Source organism: Bubalus bubalis, chromosome 11 (assembly GCF_019923935.1).
Source record: "Bubalus bubalis isolate 160015118507 breed Murrah chromosome 11, NDDB_SH_1, whole genome shotgun sequence".
NCBI classification, from domain to species: Eukaryota; Metazoa; Chordata; class Mammalia; order Artiodactyla; family Bovidae; genus Bubalus; species Bubalus bubalis.
The window spans coordinates 15058472-15075956 of NC_059167.1; the positions used below are offsets into that span (position 1 = coordinate 15058472).

Sequence of the window (17485 nt, forward strand, 5' to 3'; positions counted from 1 at the left end):
TCGTGATGGACAGGGAAGCCTGGCATGCTGCGGTTCATGGGGTCGCAAAGAGTTGGACATGACTGAGCGACTGAACTGAACTGAACTGAAGTTGGTCATGGAAGGAGGGCATGCCCTGCGTTCCTGCACTTCAGCTAACCCCCTTTGCTACCTGGCCATCTTTGACCAGCCAGCCTCTCTTACTCCTGCCTGGCCCCTCTCCTTCTACCTTGGTCCTCAGCTTCTGCTGGGGTCCTCCTGCCGGCAGCCTCCTGACATGGCAAGTTGCTAAAGCGCGAGTCAGTCCCTCGTCAGTGCGTGGGTTCCTTGTGTAGTGTTCCCTAAAGGGATCAGGGCTCTTCTCAGGTCTTGTCGAGCTCCGAGGTGGGCTGGCTGGGGGTGGGGGCCTGAATGTTTCTGGAGCTTGTACTGAGCACCTGATTTTCTTCCTCACTACAAGGGTGCAAGACTTCCTGTAGCTCAAATGGTAAAGAATCTGCCTGCGATGCAGGGTTCAATCCCTGGGTTGGGAAGTTCCTCTGGAGAAGGGAATGGCAATCTGCTCCAGTATTTTTGCCTGGAGAATCCCATGGACAGAGAAGCCTGGGAGGCTATAGTCTGTGGGGTTGCAGAGTCGGACATGACTGAGCGACTAACACACACACACACACAAGGGTGCATGGTCGATGTGAGTGACTTTGCTTCATAATGAGGACAGGTATGTCCAAGCATCAGGCTGCTGGATGCTTTGGGGCTCTGACATCATGCCAGGCTCCTGGGGGCAGAAGTTTGGGAAGTCAGAGAAAGGGCAGAGCAAGGACCACAAAGCAAGTGGATTCACCAGTCCTCAGGTGGACTTTTGAAGCTGACCTGACACCTAGTGGCCATAAGTAGCAACTACACCACACCTGGGCAGGTTCCAGAGTTGCTGCAGGCAGGGTTTCAGCTGGGCCTCTGTGATGCGGGTGTGTGTCAAGGGGTGGGCCGGAGGGTCCCAGATGGTGGCTTCTCCATATGTCCATCATTCCTCCAAAACTACACACGCAGAAATAACTTTGATAAGAAAATGTGCTGCCTTTTCTCTTTTAGGCAAAAGGTGAATAAAAACATTTTGAGAAAACTTTGCTGTTTTCATTGATCCCTTGAGAGTCCCTTAGACAGCAAGGAGATCCACCAGTCCAACCTAAAGGAAATCAGCCCAGAATGTTCACTGGAAGGACTGATGCTGAAGATGAAGCTCCAGTACTTAGGCCACCTGATGCGAAGGACTGACTCATTGGAAAAGACTCTGATGCTGGGAAAGACTGAAGGCGAGAGGAGAAGGGGACGACAGAGGATGGGATGGTTGGATGGCTTCACCGACTCAATGGACATGAGTTTGAGCAAACTCCGGGAGATAGTGAAGGGCAGGGAAGCCTGACGTGCTGCTGTCCATTGGGTTGCAAAGAGCTGGACACGACTGAGTGACCAAACAATGAATGAACAACTGTCTACAGTCTGTAACAAATTTTGATGTAATAGCCTCATAATCCTCGGGGTTCCACTCAGACACCAGTAATTATTGGATGCTCAGTTATGAGCATGGACTTGATGGAGAATTTCAAGGTTATAATAGTCTTAAAAGGCAAGCTCCCCGACTTCAAGGGGATACGATTTATTTGGGGAGTCCAATATATCTACATACCCTGATGGGTGGGGTAGATGTGAGTTTCAGCTCACAAACTCCTTCTATTGCCTTCTTTTCTTTTCATCATCCTAATTTTGACTCTGAGACCATAAAACAGTCTAATTAACAGAAATTGAACTTTAGGCTAAGACTCTGAATGAGGGAAGGGAGGGGAAAATAAGCTGTGGGGAGGGGTACAGAGATTTTCAGATCATGATTCCACCACATGTGCAGAAAGGGCTTAACATCACCTCCACCCTTGATGAAGAAGTAAAGTGAACCCCGAGGGCTGGTGCCTTGATTCCCAGGTGCCATTCCAGCACTTCCCTGGTGCTCCAAAGTGTGGCCCCTGGGCACCCCCACTCTTTCCCAGCTTTCCCTCGCTTGCCCAAAATAATTGCCAAGTGCACGAGTTTTTTCATCTCACCCTCTTGTTTTTATTGAGCACCTACTATAAGCAGGCACTGTACAGGTACAAAGGACAGTTCCTGCCCTTGTTCGTCCCAGAGGCGGCTGGCGGGCTTAATCAAAACCCCTGAAGGCACCCATTCCCCCTGCCGGCTCAACATATGCTGTTCTTGGCTACACCTGCTCTTCTTTTGCTAAGCTCCTCATGCCTCCTCCGTTTCCCAAGCAATTTTACAAAGAAATGCAGGATGGCAGATCCCTAGAACTGACGGGGGATCTTTGGTTTCAGCTGTCCCACTTTTCAGGTGGAACCACGAGGCTCCAAGGTCAGGTGGCCAGGCCGTGTCAGGCTACACTGGATGCCAGCTCGCTCCGTCTCCCGCCCGGACTCTCTCCAGGTGACACCCTGGCCTGTGCGTCCAGAGGCCCCGTCCTCACTTCCTGAGCACCCGCTCCCTCTGCCACTTCCTGCCGAGTCTCAGCCATGCCCCCTAGACACAGTTTACAAGCACGGTGGCAACTGCTTGCGTGCGCTGACCTTTCCCCCACTGCTCTCATTCTGTCGCCCAACAACCCCACGCGCTCCCAATCTGTCTCATGGCTCTTGATGAGGCCGCCAAGGACGGGCTCCCTAAAACCGGAGGGTGCTCCCAGGGGAAGGGCAGGCCATCAGCAGCCCGGAGACCCAAGCCAGACTTTATTGGCTGGCTCACAGCCCTGGCCTTGGGGTTTGTCCACCGAGGTTTCAGCCAGCTCTCCGCCTCCTCCCCTGCCACCAGCCGACGTGCCAGGAGTTCTCTGTCGCCAAGACGTCTTTCCAGACTGGACGTGTTGCTATGACCTCGTCATTTTCAAGAAACTGGATTGAAAGGTAAGGGGATAACGCTGAGCGCCAATGCAGCCTAGTAGCGGCTGATTGCCGAGAGTGTTCAGACAGGCTCGAACCCCAGTGAGACCATGTGTAAACCCATCTCTCGTCTTGGCAAAGCAATGCCCGAGGTGAGGTTCAGCATCCGGACAGGGATGAGGGTGGGTTTACGTTGTCAGCTTTGGCAGCAGATTTAATTTTAGAATGTGGACATGCTCATCCTGGGTCTGAGCCACCCAACCCACATTAGACAAACAGGTGTGCAGACACGACATACGAAAGAAAGTTGGTGACTGTTACTCGTGGCAGCAAAACTTTGGAAATAACCTAACAGTTGGTAAGAGAGTCTCTTTCTGCACGATGATATACCACGCGGTGGTTGAAAAGGCTGAGATAGATCTAAAGATACTAACGTGGACAGTTCACCAAACCATACTGTAAGGCAGAGCAAGGTCAGAGGACTGTGATTGTACGGTTCTGTGCATGTGTGTTAGTCGGTCAGTCGTGTCTGACTGTGACCCCATGGACTGTAGCCCACCAGGCTCCCCTGTCCGTGGGATTCTCCCGGGAAGAATACTGGAGTGGGTTGCCATTTCCTTCTCCAGGGGATCTTCCCAACCTAGGGATCGAACCCGGGTATCCTGCATTGCAGGTGGATTCTTTACCATCTGAGCCACCAGGGAAGCCCTGGTATGCTTCTACTTATGATAAGAGACTCTGTGTGTGTGTGTGTGTGTGTGTGTGTGAGGGTCAAATAATGTATAGTAAAATACTGTGAGTCTACCACATGCCAGCTAGTGTTCTACGTGCTTCATAGGCTTTAACTCATTTAATCCTTGAAAGCTCCCAGCCCTATATACAGATGGGGAGACTGAGGCACCTGGAGGTTGGGTAAACTGCCCAGTTCCACAGGAGTGGAGCTGGGGTTGGAACCAAGGTGGCCCAGTCCCAGAGTCCATGTTTTTAATACTTGGAGAGCGCACACACACATACACACACACGTTTGCAAGTATGTGGGAAAAGTTCCCGAAGCATGCACCTGGGCTTGCTCACAAGTGCACTCTGGGGGCAGCGGGAGCTGTTGGGGGCAGGTGAAAGAGTGCCTTCATTTTCTCTCTACGGCACTTCTGTGGACTTAGACCTTTTACAAGTAGATATGATTTGTAACAAAAAATGATAATTTCAAGCAACAATAAAAAAGAAAGATAACTCTGCTCTTCAATCGGAAGTGACAGAACTGCAGTGTGTGTGACCACAGGGGAATTCGAGGTGCCCGCTAGAGCTCCCCACTTGGGTCCTGAGGCCCCAGCTCCGCCTCTTGATGGCCACACGGCCTCAGATGAAAACTGGAGGGTTGCTGGACCCCGACCTGATTTTCAGCCCTCTGCCTTGGGCTCCTCCCACCAGTCCCAAGGAACAGGAGGTGGTGCTTTAGAGAGGGCAGGTCGGGGTGGGGGGCCCTCGAGGTGGGGTGCACGCCTGAACCACCCTGCTGGGGCAATGCTTGCTGGATGATGGTGTTGCTCCTGACCAAGAGCATCACATGCCAGCCCGTCATGCGCATTGTCTCCACTCGATTGTTACGAAACGCTCTCGGGTGCTGTGGTTATCACCCCATTCTAAAGACTTTGAGACTGAGAGCCCTGTGCACAGCCTCACCCTTACTATTAGAGCCCAATACAGCGGTGGCAGCAGCTCCTCCACGCATGAGGGACGCTGACAGAGGCAGGGACAGAGGTCCCGGGGGAAGGCCGTGGGGCAGGATCAGACAGGGGCCTGCTCCGGCAGTCTCCTTAGGGCTTCCTCAAGACACGCAGCTGCAGGGCCATGTGCAGACCAGTGGGTCCTGCAGCCTCAGCCCGGAGGTCTGGCACAGGGAAGCAGGTGCCCGGACCATGCAGACCTGGGTCCTAAGGCTGCAGCTGCCCCTTTCTGGCCGCAAGTGCTTAGCTCCATGCCTTCCTTCGCTGAAGCTCTGTTTCATCCTTCACAGTAGGGTGGGGAGCACGCTAGTGCCCGTTGGGTACTGTGAGAATCCGGGCGCCTGTCTGCTGACTGGTGGAGTACTTGGCATGTGGTAAGGGCTCATGGATGTTGGCCCTGTTATGATCATTGTCAAGGTCCTTGTTGGTCTCTTCAAGGAGTTCCTCACCTGCCTGGCTGCCTATGCTCCAGGAAAGTTGAATGACCCGCGGTTCCCCAGGGCGCCTCTGTCCTCTCGTCTGTCTGTCTGACACCCCATCCCCACCCCAGGGCCTTGCCCTCTGCTCCATGCATCCCCATTGCTCCAGCATGGCCCCTGGAGCCAGGGTGCCTTAGACGGAACTGGGGGCCTTCTGAGGGGCAGAGGGGCAGCCCAGAGAGGTCTGGGCAGTGGGGCCGGGCTGACCTGAAGTCCACCATGCCTGTCTTCTCGCCCAGCTTCTTTATCAGCTCCCTGACTTGGTACCGGTTTATGGGGACCTTGTTCTGCTGAGGAGGTGGACAGAACATGCAAGGTCAGTGGAGCTCTCTGCTCCCCGCCCCCGACCTCCCCATCACATACACACACACGCACACATGCGCACACACGCCACAGTGCTTCACTCACTCGCCTTGGGCCCACAGCTGGCAACTGAGAGATCTGAGGGAGCTGAACCCACACACCCTGCAGGGCAGGAAGAAGTGCCCCCGACACCCGGGGGTCACTGCCCAGACCCCCGAGCCTCTCCTTTCAATCTGGGGGGCCCTGTGGGGGAAAGAGGTGGGAGTCCAGATGGAGTGGGCGGCAGTGACTTTGCAGCGTGGGAAGTTCCTCCTTCCCTCCCTGGTACAGAGTCTAGCCAGCCCTCTTCACCACAGGCCCAGCTCCGAGGGTCCTATCCCCGCTCTGGACCCCCACAGAGTCCTATTCTTGCAGGGCCCATCCTTCCTAGGGGTGCTCTGAAGCCAGACCTGTTCACATTTGCATTTCAAGGGTTCCTCAGCACCTCCATCATATCCTGCACTTGAAGGTGTGGGATTTCAGCCAAGACGATACAGCCTGAGGTAAAATACTGGGGCACTGGGATGTGGTCTCTTATCCTACTCCCTTGTAGAATCTGCCCAGTAGCCAAATGCAATGGGGAGAAAGACCTTGAAGATGAAGAACGTGTGTCTTTGGGCAGCATCTTGGGTCACCAGTGGCACCCAGCCATGCAGTAGAGAATGACGTCAGGGGGTGATGGAGGGAGGTTTAGCTGTGCCTCTGGGTCTTGATAGAGGAAGTGGACCAGCTGGCTCCTCACAGCCAACGGGGAAGCTCTGTGAAATGCTCGTGCGTGTCTCTGTCTGTCACACACCGCGCACACACACACACCCAGTGCTTGCGGCCACGAGGCATCCACCTACCTGTATCATGGCTTTCCGGAACTCGCCCACAGGCATCATCATCTCTCCACTAGGGTTCAGGCTCCTGAAGAAGTCCAGGACGGAGATTTTGTTTTGGTCTGCGTAGCTCTGGGAGAAGCAGGAGACACCACGAGCTTTGTAACATTTGTATGAACCCCCCCACCCTCGTCTCCTGCCCCACCTCCGACCCTCCACCTGCCCAGACCGAGGTCCGGCAGAACCGCACGTGATGCTTCCCACGTGTCTGTCCCACCCGGACGGAGCAGGCTGTCCTGCAGGTCCACATCCCAAGGGCGGAAGGATTGTTGCTGAGGCTGTTAAGCTCCCACAGCATGGAGGGAATAGGGCGGTGATCATATGTATGTGCACTATTTAGCTTTGAGGTCGCCCCTGCTAAGACTAGCGGAGACGGTGCTCTGTGGATGTGAGAGGGCTGTTGTCAGCTCAGAGACCCAAAGACCAAACCAGAACCATGTAGTGGGACGGGCAGAGCAGGCTCCTGGAATTCATAGGATTCTCATTATTTCATCCGAACATCCTCATATGGAGACGTACTGTGTTAGAGTATTTTAAAAATGATATGTCATTGTTTTCCATTCAAAGATAGTAGCTACTCACATTTTAAGGTAATTTTAGATTAATAGAAAGAAGAAAATGAAAAATTACCCATAGTCCAATCCCACTGCCCAGAGGTAACATCTTGATGTACATTTTTTTTCATCTGCCTGCCTATCTATCTAACATCTTTCTACCGTACATAGTTTAATAAAATGCACTGTATTATATATTGTGAGCTCCTTTCCAGTATCATTAAGTGTTCTTTTGGTTCCTTTTTAGTATCTTCTGGTTTATCTTTCCCTCTGACTCTCAAAAGCCGAAGGCAAGGCGCAGCTGTGCTGACAGGTATTTCTGCAGACACCCTTGCTCACAGAGGAATTCCTCGGGGATCACTCTCCTCTCCCTGTACCTCCCTCTCAGCTGTACTCTGCTGACCCCACCCCGGGGTAAATCCCAGACCCCCATCTCTAATTCCACATCCCCAGCAGCTGCTCGCCAGTCCATACTGAACCCCACTGACACCTCAATCCAACAGGTCTGAAGAGAGCCTGAGTCAGCTGGATTCTGTGATCCCTGTTACTGAGGGCTGCAGAAGCTACACCCACTCCAGTTCCTTCTCACCCACCTCTATAATGTGTTACAGAGGCTGGAAAACCAAAGACCGCCTTCCCCAAGCCCCCTTGAGGCTATGGGTAGGAATGAGATGGTTTCACCAAGCCGTTTGGTGAGATGCATGTGTGACCCGAGTGCTTTGGCAGCTTGGGGGGGTGGCTTCCCGATTCCGCAGGTGATTCCTGGTTGGGTGTCTTCCTGCCCGAGGCAGAAGGGACAGCCCTCCTGGTAACCCAGTTGGGGTGTCTGGCAACCTTTTCTGGAATCTAAACGTGGAGGCTTTTCTTCAGCCCTCTCATGTCTCTGGGGTCTCTTTCTGGTAATTCATTCCTCTTTGCTTAACCTAGTGGAGTGGATTCTGTGGTCTGCAACTAAGAGCCTTGACTGGCGGATGGGCCTGTCACTTTGGGAGGTGCTTTTGGCAAGACCCAACATAGTTCCTGCCCTGGAAGAGTTCAGTTTTGTGGTGAAGCAGAGGGCTGTGGTAGTGTGTGCCAAGGGCATTGACTCTTGACTGGGGAACCTGAGAAGGGTTGCCCGAGGAAGGGACACTCAAGTGCAGACCAAGGGAGTGCGGAGGAGGGGGTGAGACACAGAGGGCAGGAGGAGCAGTGTTCCAGGCAGAGGGACCCAGAGCTGACTTTAAGGGATGCAAAAAGCAAAGGGGAGAGATCCAGTGGGGCTGAAATGGGAGGGTGGGGAGATGGGAGGGATGAAGTCAGAGTGGGTAGAGGGGGCAGGGGCAGCTTCTTTTCCCCACTGGACTTCCCTATTGCTGGCAACATTACCATCATTCTTTTAGTCCATTGGGCTTGAAATTTGTAGTTATCTTCACCTCTCTCCTCTTCCCACAGGTCTCTCTTCTCCCAACACACACACACACACACACACACGCAGACGCAACCACTCACCAAGTCCTGGAGATGCTCCATAAGGATATCTCCACTCCCATCTTCCTTTTCAGCCAAGTTGCCGTTCTATATCTAGAATACTACAAGCGTGTCCTCATTGATTTTCCCATTCTTATATTTACCCCCTTCAGGTCTTTTCTCTCCCTGTTGCCAAAAATACTCTCCCTCAGTCCTGCTGGATTCACATCACACCCTCTGCTCAACAACTCTCCCTGGCTCCCTGCTCCCTGACTTCAAACCCAACTCTGAGCCTACAGTCTGAGGACTGCCGCGTCCAGCCCCAGCCTCCCTTTGCAGCCTTGGTTCCCAGGCTTCCCTGTGAGACTGGAGCCAAGTGGTTCTGTTCCCACCCCTCCAGACACACTGCAAGTGACTCCCTGTCCGCTCCTTTGCTGGTGGGAGTCCCCCTCCGTCCGTCCCTCCCTCTGGGGCTCACCTGTACCCTTTCTGCGTGTCAAGGCCCTTGCTTCAACCCACCTCTGCCAGGAGGCATCCTTTCCTGCTTGCCCAGTCCTGCAGTGACCTCTAGTTTGGATTGTACTGATACTTGCTACCTTGGTCACTTGTTTATTATTTATCATCTGACATTTTCTATTGGAAATGACTGTGTCTATCCCGTCTTCCCAGCCAGATTTTTGGGCCCCTGAGGGGAAGGCCTATGGTTTACATTGTATGTGTGGTTGGGTCTCTCCTCTGGGATTCCTTTTCTATGTTGTTTTAAAACAAGGAGCAAGGGCACTTTGCACTAGATAACTCCATTCCCACTCTACTTACAAAACAAATTTCTCCTCTGTTCACTTGACATCGACTGACTCATAAAGATATAAAGATACTTGATACTGCTTTGCTTTCTAGAACTTTTCCTACAGTGAGAATTTTCATGCAAGAGCTCTCCTATTTGGTTCTGAAACTAAGGCACAGAGGTCCTGTGGCACATGCCATGCGGAACTGCCTTTGCAGGGCACCCTCCCAGCTCCTGCTGCCCCGGGTGGTAACAGTCCTGCCCCCAGCAGCAGGCCCCTCGCCTGTGCGTCCAGGGCAGAGCCGGGAGTGAAAACCCCAGGCCTGGACAGTCACTGCTCTGTGAGGTCATTGGACCAGAGGAGCTATAACATTCCCTCCAGCTCTAACACTCTCTGAGTTTTATTTCCACTGTTACATCTTTTTCCTCCAACTGCCAGACACAATTTAAGACTGGAGCCAGGAGCAGGTGACCTCTAGATATAAAAGACTTACAGATTTCTCATTAGTTGAAGCCACCAAATACCCATGCTGACCACAGGGTCAGGATGTCTTTGCATCCTTACCAGCTATTGGAAAGAGCCTCTGTGAATTGTGTGCTGGTCACATGCCAGGCATTGTTCTAAGTCCATCATGTGGAGTATAGAATTTAACCTTCACACAGCCCTGCTGGGGTGGGTACTATTATTATGCCCATTTTACAGGTGAAGAGACTGAGGCACAGAGCAATTCAGTGACTCTGGTTGCAATGGAGGAGCCTAGCTGGTAGAAACCATCCTGTTCCACGGCCCTCCCTCTTTAGCCAGTTCCAAGCACTTCCTTTCCTCTGGGAATCAGGAAGCATTGCTGATGGATCTGAGAGTCAGAGGGGATATCCTGCAGCTGAGAAGTCCCTTGTCAGACAGGACCATGAAGACGCTCTGGGGGAGGAGAAATTCTGGGAGCTGAGCCAAAGGTTAGCTCTCTCCGGGGCCTCTGGGGGCTCTTAGAGGGAAGCAGGGCTCACCTGGATCAGTTTCACAGGGTTTGTCCACGTGAAGAGGGTTTTCTTGGCCGAGAGGGCTTGCACTGACTTGTATATCACATCCAGCTGGGGGTGGATGGCACACACCCCATCCAGGATTTTCACGAACTGCTCGGACACCAGGACATTCTGCAGCAGGGAGAGAGGGGACCCATCGGGCAGCGGGCACTGCCGTCACGCCATCTCCCAGACCAGCGGGCTCCCCCCAAGCAAAGCATGTGTTGTCTTTTCTAGTTTGTTCTGCAGTGCTGCTCCTAGACCGGGACGGCTGTCCTTTGCTAGCACTGGCGGTTTGGCTTGTGAGTTTCCCACGTGATCTGGATCAGGTGTCCTAGCTGGGCGCTGGTGGCCTGTCACCTCCTGTCAACTCACTCTGCTCTCAGAAGGTGAGCCTAGTGTCTGTGTGTGACAGACGGGCACAGCTGTGGGGTTACATGACTGGCCCCCAAAGGGCCTGAAAAGCCCATTTCTACCCCAGTGTTGGTCTTCAGAGCTGAAGCCCTAGCAGAGAGCCCCTCATTCCAGCCATCCGGTCGCACATGGGGAGCCCCCGCCTTGTGGAAGGGCCTCCATGCCCACTTGGAGGCTGCAGGAGAGCACGTGCTCTGTGTGATGCTGTTTGATCAAACCTGGCCTCCGTGGGTGTGCTCCACCTGCTTCATCCCTCAGCTGCAGCTCTCAGTATCTTTTGCCTTTTCAAAGAACTCAATTTGTGCTAAGGGCTGAAGACATACTCCCTCTCCTTTGTAGGTATTCTAGAGAAAGTTCTAGAAGCGTCTACAATGAAGGGATTCCAACACCACTTAGAGTTATGGTGGCATCATGTGGAGTGGCAAGAGAGACTCCAGCTCAGGGGTTTATATGCCACCTTAGGGTCTAAACAGCACCAGTCTGACGTTCCCTCAGACACCCCAAGGCAGTGCTGGAGTTCACATCTTCCAACCTGCACTGCAGGGGGGTGGGAGGAGCCGAACTCTAATGAACTCTGGACCCAGGGGCTGAGGTCAGAGGCAGCAACACAGGGTGCAGGTCAGAGCTGTGGGACAAGCAGGGAGCAGACCTCTGAGGAGGAAAACCGGAGAACAAGGAGGAGCCAGGGCTGGGGAGGAGGAGACGAGGGAACAAAGTGCAAAGGACAGCAGGTATGTTTTTATGACACTTTATAATCTGTGGCAAATATAAACCCAATTTTTACTCATTATTCAGTTCTAAGAAGCTTGGGTTTCAAACGCAAACATCATTCCTGATAGACTTGCAAGGTATTAAGGTCTTAACAAAACCCCGTATTAGTGTGGCGTTAAGCAAATGTAAAAGGACTTTTCACACTGCACCTTTACAGAACTCTAGAGTGGGAGGCAGAAGCCCTGCTTTACTCCTCACTGCGTTTCACACCTGCTGCGTGGTCCTGGCCGAGTGGCCTAACTTCTCTGTTTCAGGTTCTTTATGTGTAAAGCGGGACAATGAGGACAAGTACTAGTCATGGGTTGAATCGTATCCCCACAAAAAAGATGCTGAAATCCTGACCCCAGTACCTGTGAATACGACCTTATTGAGAAATAAGATAAGATCTTTGCAGATGATCAAGTTAAAATGAAGTCGCTAGGGTGGGCCCTAACCCGACATGACTGGTGTCCCTGTAACAAGGGAACACTGGGATACAGAAACAGGGAGAGTGACATCTGAGGCTGAAGGCAGAGATCCAGGGTGAGGTTTCTACAAGCCAAGGAACAGCAAAGATTGCCTGCAATCTACCAGGAGCTAGAAGAGAAGCAGGGAGCAGATTCTTCCTCACAGTCCTCTGGAGGAATCGACCTGACCAACACCTTGACCTTGAACTTCTACCCTCCAGGACTGTGAGACAAGACACTTCTATCACTTGTCACTTGCTTTGTGTACTTTGCCTTGGCAGCCCTAGGTCACGAATACATTCTACCTACTTCCCAGAGTAGAACTAAACGAGTTGGCGCCTATAAAATGGCTTTGGGGCTTAAAAAAAAAAGAGTATAAACTGGTAGACAAGTATAGGATATTGTTGGCAACAGCTCCCACCTCTGGGATGATTCAGGCCAGAGTACCCACAGAATGGAGTCACCTCCCCAAGCTTCCCGCCTCCATCAAGGTTTTTTTTTTTTTTTTACACTCAAATACTACTCTGATTAGAGTAGGCTGAGTCATGAAATGAAAACACAGATTTGGACGTGTTTTCATACTCAGATTCTAAAAATCCTGTGATTGTGGAAGCATTCTAAGGCCCAGAGGCATCCATTGACAAAGCTGACTGCAGACAGGTCCGTTCTGGGGTCCCCCACCTTTGATTCTGGTGTTCCTCCTCTCTGCCCTCAGGCCTGCTCTTGGGGGTGCAGGTCCTGGATTCCCAGGATCGGGCAAATAATTTTATACCATGATGTTACTGACTGATTGGCTACTCCGATGGAAAGGACCTCTGGAGAAGGGCAGAGTTGTACCCCAAAAGGAGCGTTTTGTTTTTTCTTCTCCTGGAGCATGTAGGCCCTGAGGCCCAGAGCTGTTGGCACCTGGCACGGTGGCCATGGCAACTGGCATGCTCCCTGAGTGTGAGCGAACCATCAGATGACTTACAGAAATGTCAATATCCTCCATCCTGGATTTGGGGTTCCTCTTGATGGACAGGATAAGTAACACAGCCCCATCCATACTTATGGGGTTCAGGAAAAGCTGTGGGAGGAAGGGCAAGGCAGAAGGAGGCAGAGATGGGGGCAGAAAAGGCTGGTTCAGAGCACGGTTTCCATAGATCCCCGTCAAACCACAGTCTATGTCTTCCTTCCATATTTCTCTGTAAGCACCCATCTCCCTGTCTGTCTGTCTGTCATCCATCCACTTGTCCATCTCACTGCTCATCCATCCATCCATCCAACAAACATTGACTGGGGCCCTGCAACATGCCAGTCACTGGGATAAGCACAGGCAAGCATGACAAGGATCTAAAATGAAAATATTTGGTCATGGTAGAAAAAATTTAAAAGCGGTAGAAAAAAATGTTGAAATCACCTATATTTCACTAACCAGAAAAAAATCTTCGTGGCCATTTTGCTGAGCTAGTTTTTTAGTCTTTTAGAAGTCAGAGTCTCTGAACTTTCCTTGGCTTCGTTGGCCCCCAAGGCTGAGTCTTTGGCAGGCTGAGTCTGTTCTTCCTGTCTGAATCACACTCGGTGCCCATCCAGGCAGGCCAGCCTCTCAGCTTCCCCAGTCACTAGGCAGCCACCTGGAGTGGTCTGCCATCACCAAGCTACTTCCACTGGTCAGAACCTGACTCCCTCTTGTCACCGCAGCTCTAGGGTGACTGCCCTCTTGAATGGCAGCTCATCTTCACTGATTCCTAACTCCTGTTCTTCTTCCACCAGCACTCCCACGTCTGTGGTCCCCCCGAGTCACCCACATATCTTGCGGGAGTTGGAACTGCAGTAGAAAGCCAGGTAGAGCTGACTTCCCTCTGCCTCTTGCTAGCTGACAAGTCACACAGCCTCAGTCTTTTCATCTGACAAGTGGGGTTACTGGAGCCCACTTGATGGGGCTGGGCCAGGAATAAGGAGACAAATCACTTGAAACAGATCCTGGCTCAAAGTAGGAGCCCCAGAAAGGGGACCTGTTAATACAAGGCCTCATTTTTCATCAATTGCCAACTTCCCAGGAGCTTCTCTGTTATAAATTAGCATCTATAAGCAAATTAATTTAAAATGAAATACATATTCATTCATTTACTTAATAAATATTCATTGGGCATTCCATGGACAGAGGAGCCTGGTGGGCTACAGTCCATGAGATCACAAGAATTGGACAAGACTACTATCCTGTAGACTCCTGTAGTCCTGAGTCCTAGCAGAGTATTATATCCCCTGTACCCAGGACTCTGCTAGGTACAGGGGATATACTAATGGGCAAACCCGAATACGTCTTTGTCCTCAGGAAGCTCTCAGGCTAGTGCGTGACAGACAAGTCACTCAGAACGAGAATATAAAGAGGAACTCTGGGGAGTTCTAGGAGAAGGGGTGAACAGGATCTGAGGGTTCCCTGGGGGTGCCTAGGGTACTGGGGCTCCCACTGTGTTCTGAGGCAGAACAGCAACTAGGCCAGTCAGGGGAGCACTGTGGGCTAAGGAAGCGGTGTAGGCAAGGTCCTGCAGGGAGGGAGATGGAAAAGCCCCTGCGGTCTCCTCTGGTGGTCCAGTGGTTAAGAAGTGAAAGTGAAAGTCGCTCAGGACTCTCAGCAACCCCATGGCCCGTACAGTCCATGGAATTCTCCAGGCCAGACTACTGGAGTGGGTAGCCTTTCCCTTCTCCAGGGGATCTTCCCGACCCAGGGATTGAATCCAGGTCTCCCACACTGCAGGCGGTTTTTTTACCAGCTGGGCCACCAGGGAAGCCCAAGAATACTGGAGTGGGTAGTCTATCCCTTCTCCAGGGATAGACTTCCCAACCCAGGGATCGAACCGGGGTCTCCTGCATTGAGGGTGGATTCCTTACCAGCTGAGCTACCAGGGAAGCCCATGGTTAAGAAGCTGCCCGCTAAGGTAGAGGGTGCGGGTTTGATCCCTGGTCCGGGATGATCCCACATGTCATGGAGCTCCTAGAGCCTTGTACCACAACTACTGAAGCCCGCGTGCCTGGAGCCTGTGCTCTGCACCGAGAAGCCACCACAGTGAGAAGCCTGTGCACCATAATGAAGACCCAGGACAGCCAAAAAAAAAAAAAAAAGACCCTGAGCCATTGGCTGGAGCATAGGAGTTGGGGGGAGGGTAAACTTGAAACACACTGGGGGAGAGGACTGGGTTTGAGCCATGGAGGCCCTGGGGGATGGGGGGCTTAAGCTGGAGTAGAGTAGGTAGGGGTGGGGTTAGAAGCCAGATTTACACTCAAAAGGCACACTCTGGCTGCAGTGTGGAGAGAAACTGGAGGAGGGGATTCCCTGGCAGTCTAGCGGTTAGGACTTGGCGCTTTCACTGCCCGGGCCCGGGTTCAATCCCTGGTTGGGGAACGGAGATCCCGAAAGCCACTTTGTGAAGAAAAAAAACCTGGAGGAGACCCAGATGGGAGAAAGGAAAACCAGTTAAGAGACAAACTGCTACCCTGTGCCAGGTGAGAGTGGAGGGTGTGACACTGAGTTTACAGAATAAAGCCAGCCAAGAATGTAGATTTTTCTCTCCAGCAACATCCCAACCCACTCCCGCTCCCCCCTGCCCCCCCCCCACACAGATACACACGTGCATGCACACACAGGGACGCAGGGACACATACACAGATGCACACCCACTGACGCACACATGCATGGGTGCAGAGACACACAGATATGCAGTTATACACACACGGAGGCACACACACACACACACACACGTACACACAAGCTGTCCTGTCGCCAGCCCGGGTGAAGACTACCTTCAGAACTTTGAGGCTTTCATTCAACTCCAGGGCTCTGCTGATTTTGGAGAGCCCGTCGTTGGTGATGTTATTGCTGCTGAGGTCTAGGTAGGTCAGGTAGCTGTTGAGTCTGAGGACCTCCCCTAGGGCTGCAGCCCCCTCGTTCCCAAAGCTGTTCATGGAGAGATTGAGTTTCTTCAGCGACACGTTAGACTGCAGGGAGAAGGGAAAATAGCGCCAGCATCAAGGCTGCAGGCAACTCATCCAGCCAGCGGGCCCCCATTTTTGTCCCTGGCCGGCTTCCAGACAGAGTGCTCAGTGGTCCCCGGGAGAGAGGCGGCCAGATCTTTCCAGATCCCTCCCAGCTGGGCTCAGAGTCTCAGAGCTCATTCTCTTTGGGTGAAGGTCATTCCCTTCGCCCTGAGTTAAACTGCCCCTTGGAAGTTACCCCCAGAGGTGTGTATGAGGCCCCAGTAGGGCAAGTTTTCCTGGGAGGGATTTGTACTAAAGGAGGACACGCGTTCAGGAGTTGTGGGAGGCAGACTGACTGTGAAGAGCACCTGAGGAGGTCTCAGATCACTGTCCTCAATGGTGACCATGGAGAAGGGGTTCAAGATGGTGGACAGAGGGCCTGGTCATCCTCACCCGGGCTCAACCCTGGCTCTACTCCCGCAGGCTTACCCGGAGACCACTGCACAAGGCCACCACTCCCCGGATGTAGAGGTGGTTCCAGCTCAGATCCAGCGACTGGAGCCCTACATTGATGGCTGAGGGAGGGGAGGGCGTCATCTCAGCCTCCCCCACCTCCCGGAGAACCCAGGCTCTGGGTTGGCCTGAGATCCATGAAACTGGGGGTAAGAATGGCTCAGTCCTCATGCAAAGCAGAACACTGAGGCAATAACTTGTCAGTTATCCATTTAAACACAAAATTACAGGGGGATCCCAACGCCACAGAATCGTGGTAAGATACTCGTACATTGCAGGTGGCAAGCATGGGATATACTCTGAACTGTCTGGTCAGAGATGTTTTCCTACTAAAATCTGTTTGCTCCATCTCACGGCAATATCCCTTCTGAGACTCTTCCTAGGGAGACAGTATAGTATGTAAGGTGAGTGACGCTTGCAGATGTTTACCATGGCGTCGCTTACAAAAGTGAGGTTTGTGACTCACAGGGGAGGGGTAAAGCATAACACAAATATCCACCTGGTGGAAAATCACACAGTCGTTAACATAGATGGAGACAGCATGGGAAACAGGGGTTGTTTACGTAGCAAGACTGCAGTGGGCATGGTGAGGTCTATCATGTGGTATTTTCATGGAGACCTATGGGAGCAGTGGGGCCACAGAATGTCCATCCAGGAGAACTTTAGGGATACAGCCAGGTGGAAGCAGGGCGACATCAGGCTTGTCTAGAAGTTGGGTTTGCACTGAAATTGCAATTTTTAAAAAAAACTTAAAGGTGCTTTTGATCACAGACATTCTATTTAAACACATCGGCTTTGTCATTTTTATCTGGGGAGGGCGGATGTGCTGAGGACACTATTGGGAAGAGAGACTAAAGTGCTCTTGAAGGACACTGAGTGGGAGGAACCGCCTTCAGGCCCAGGAAAATGTGTTTTTCTGTTTTACTTTTTTATGGACAGAGCGCTCTGTACTGATCATGTCTTTCTCTTGTGTCAACCACCAGGACAGACTTTTAGGAAAATGCACACCACCTTCCATTGTATTGAGAACAAACTTTTCTCCTGCTTTCATTCTCTCCCTGGCTGTCTCCCTCAATCTCTTCCTACCCTTCTTTGCTCTTTTGTGCCATCCCCCACTTAAGTTGTACCTTGCACTCCTGTTCCTCTTAAATGACCACAAAGTTAAAAGTTTAATTCTGTTCTCACCGCTTCCTACCTATGTGACCTTAGACAGAAGGCAGAGATTTGCTCAGTCATGTCTGACGCTTTGCGACC

General features: G+C 52.1%; 1 protein-coding gene across 1 annotated transcript; it reads right to left on the reverse strand.

The window, feature by feature from the left end:
- Nucleotides 1–2077: 2077 nt before the first annotated feature.
- On the reverse strand, nt 2078–16180 carry LOC102400300 (leucine-rich repeat-containing protein 74A). The gene is made up of 6 exons (XM_045162016.1): nt 15545–16180; nt 12735–12830; nt 10119–10265; nt 6291–6398; nt 5311–5393; nt 2078–2912 (listed from the first exon to the last, which is right to left on the reverse strand). The coding sequence occupies exons 1-6, from the start codon at nt 15704–15706 to the stop codon at nt 2888–2890; spliced, it is 621 nt and encodes a 206-aa protein (XP_045017951.1). The 5' UTR covers nt 15707–16180; the 3' UTR covers nt 2078–2887.
- Nucleotides 16181–17485: the final 1305 nt, after the last annotated feature.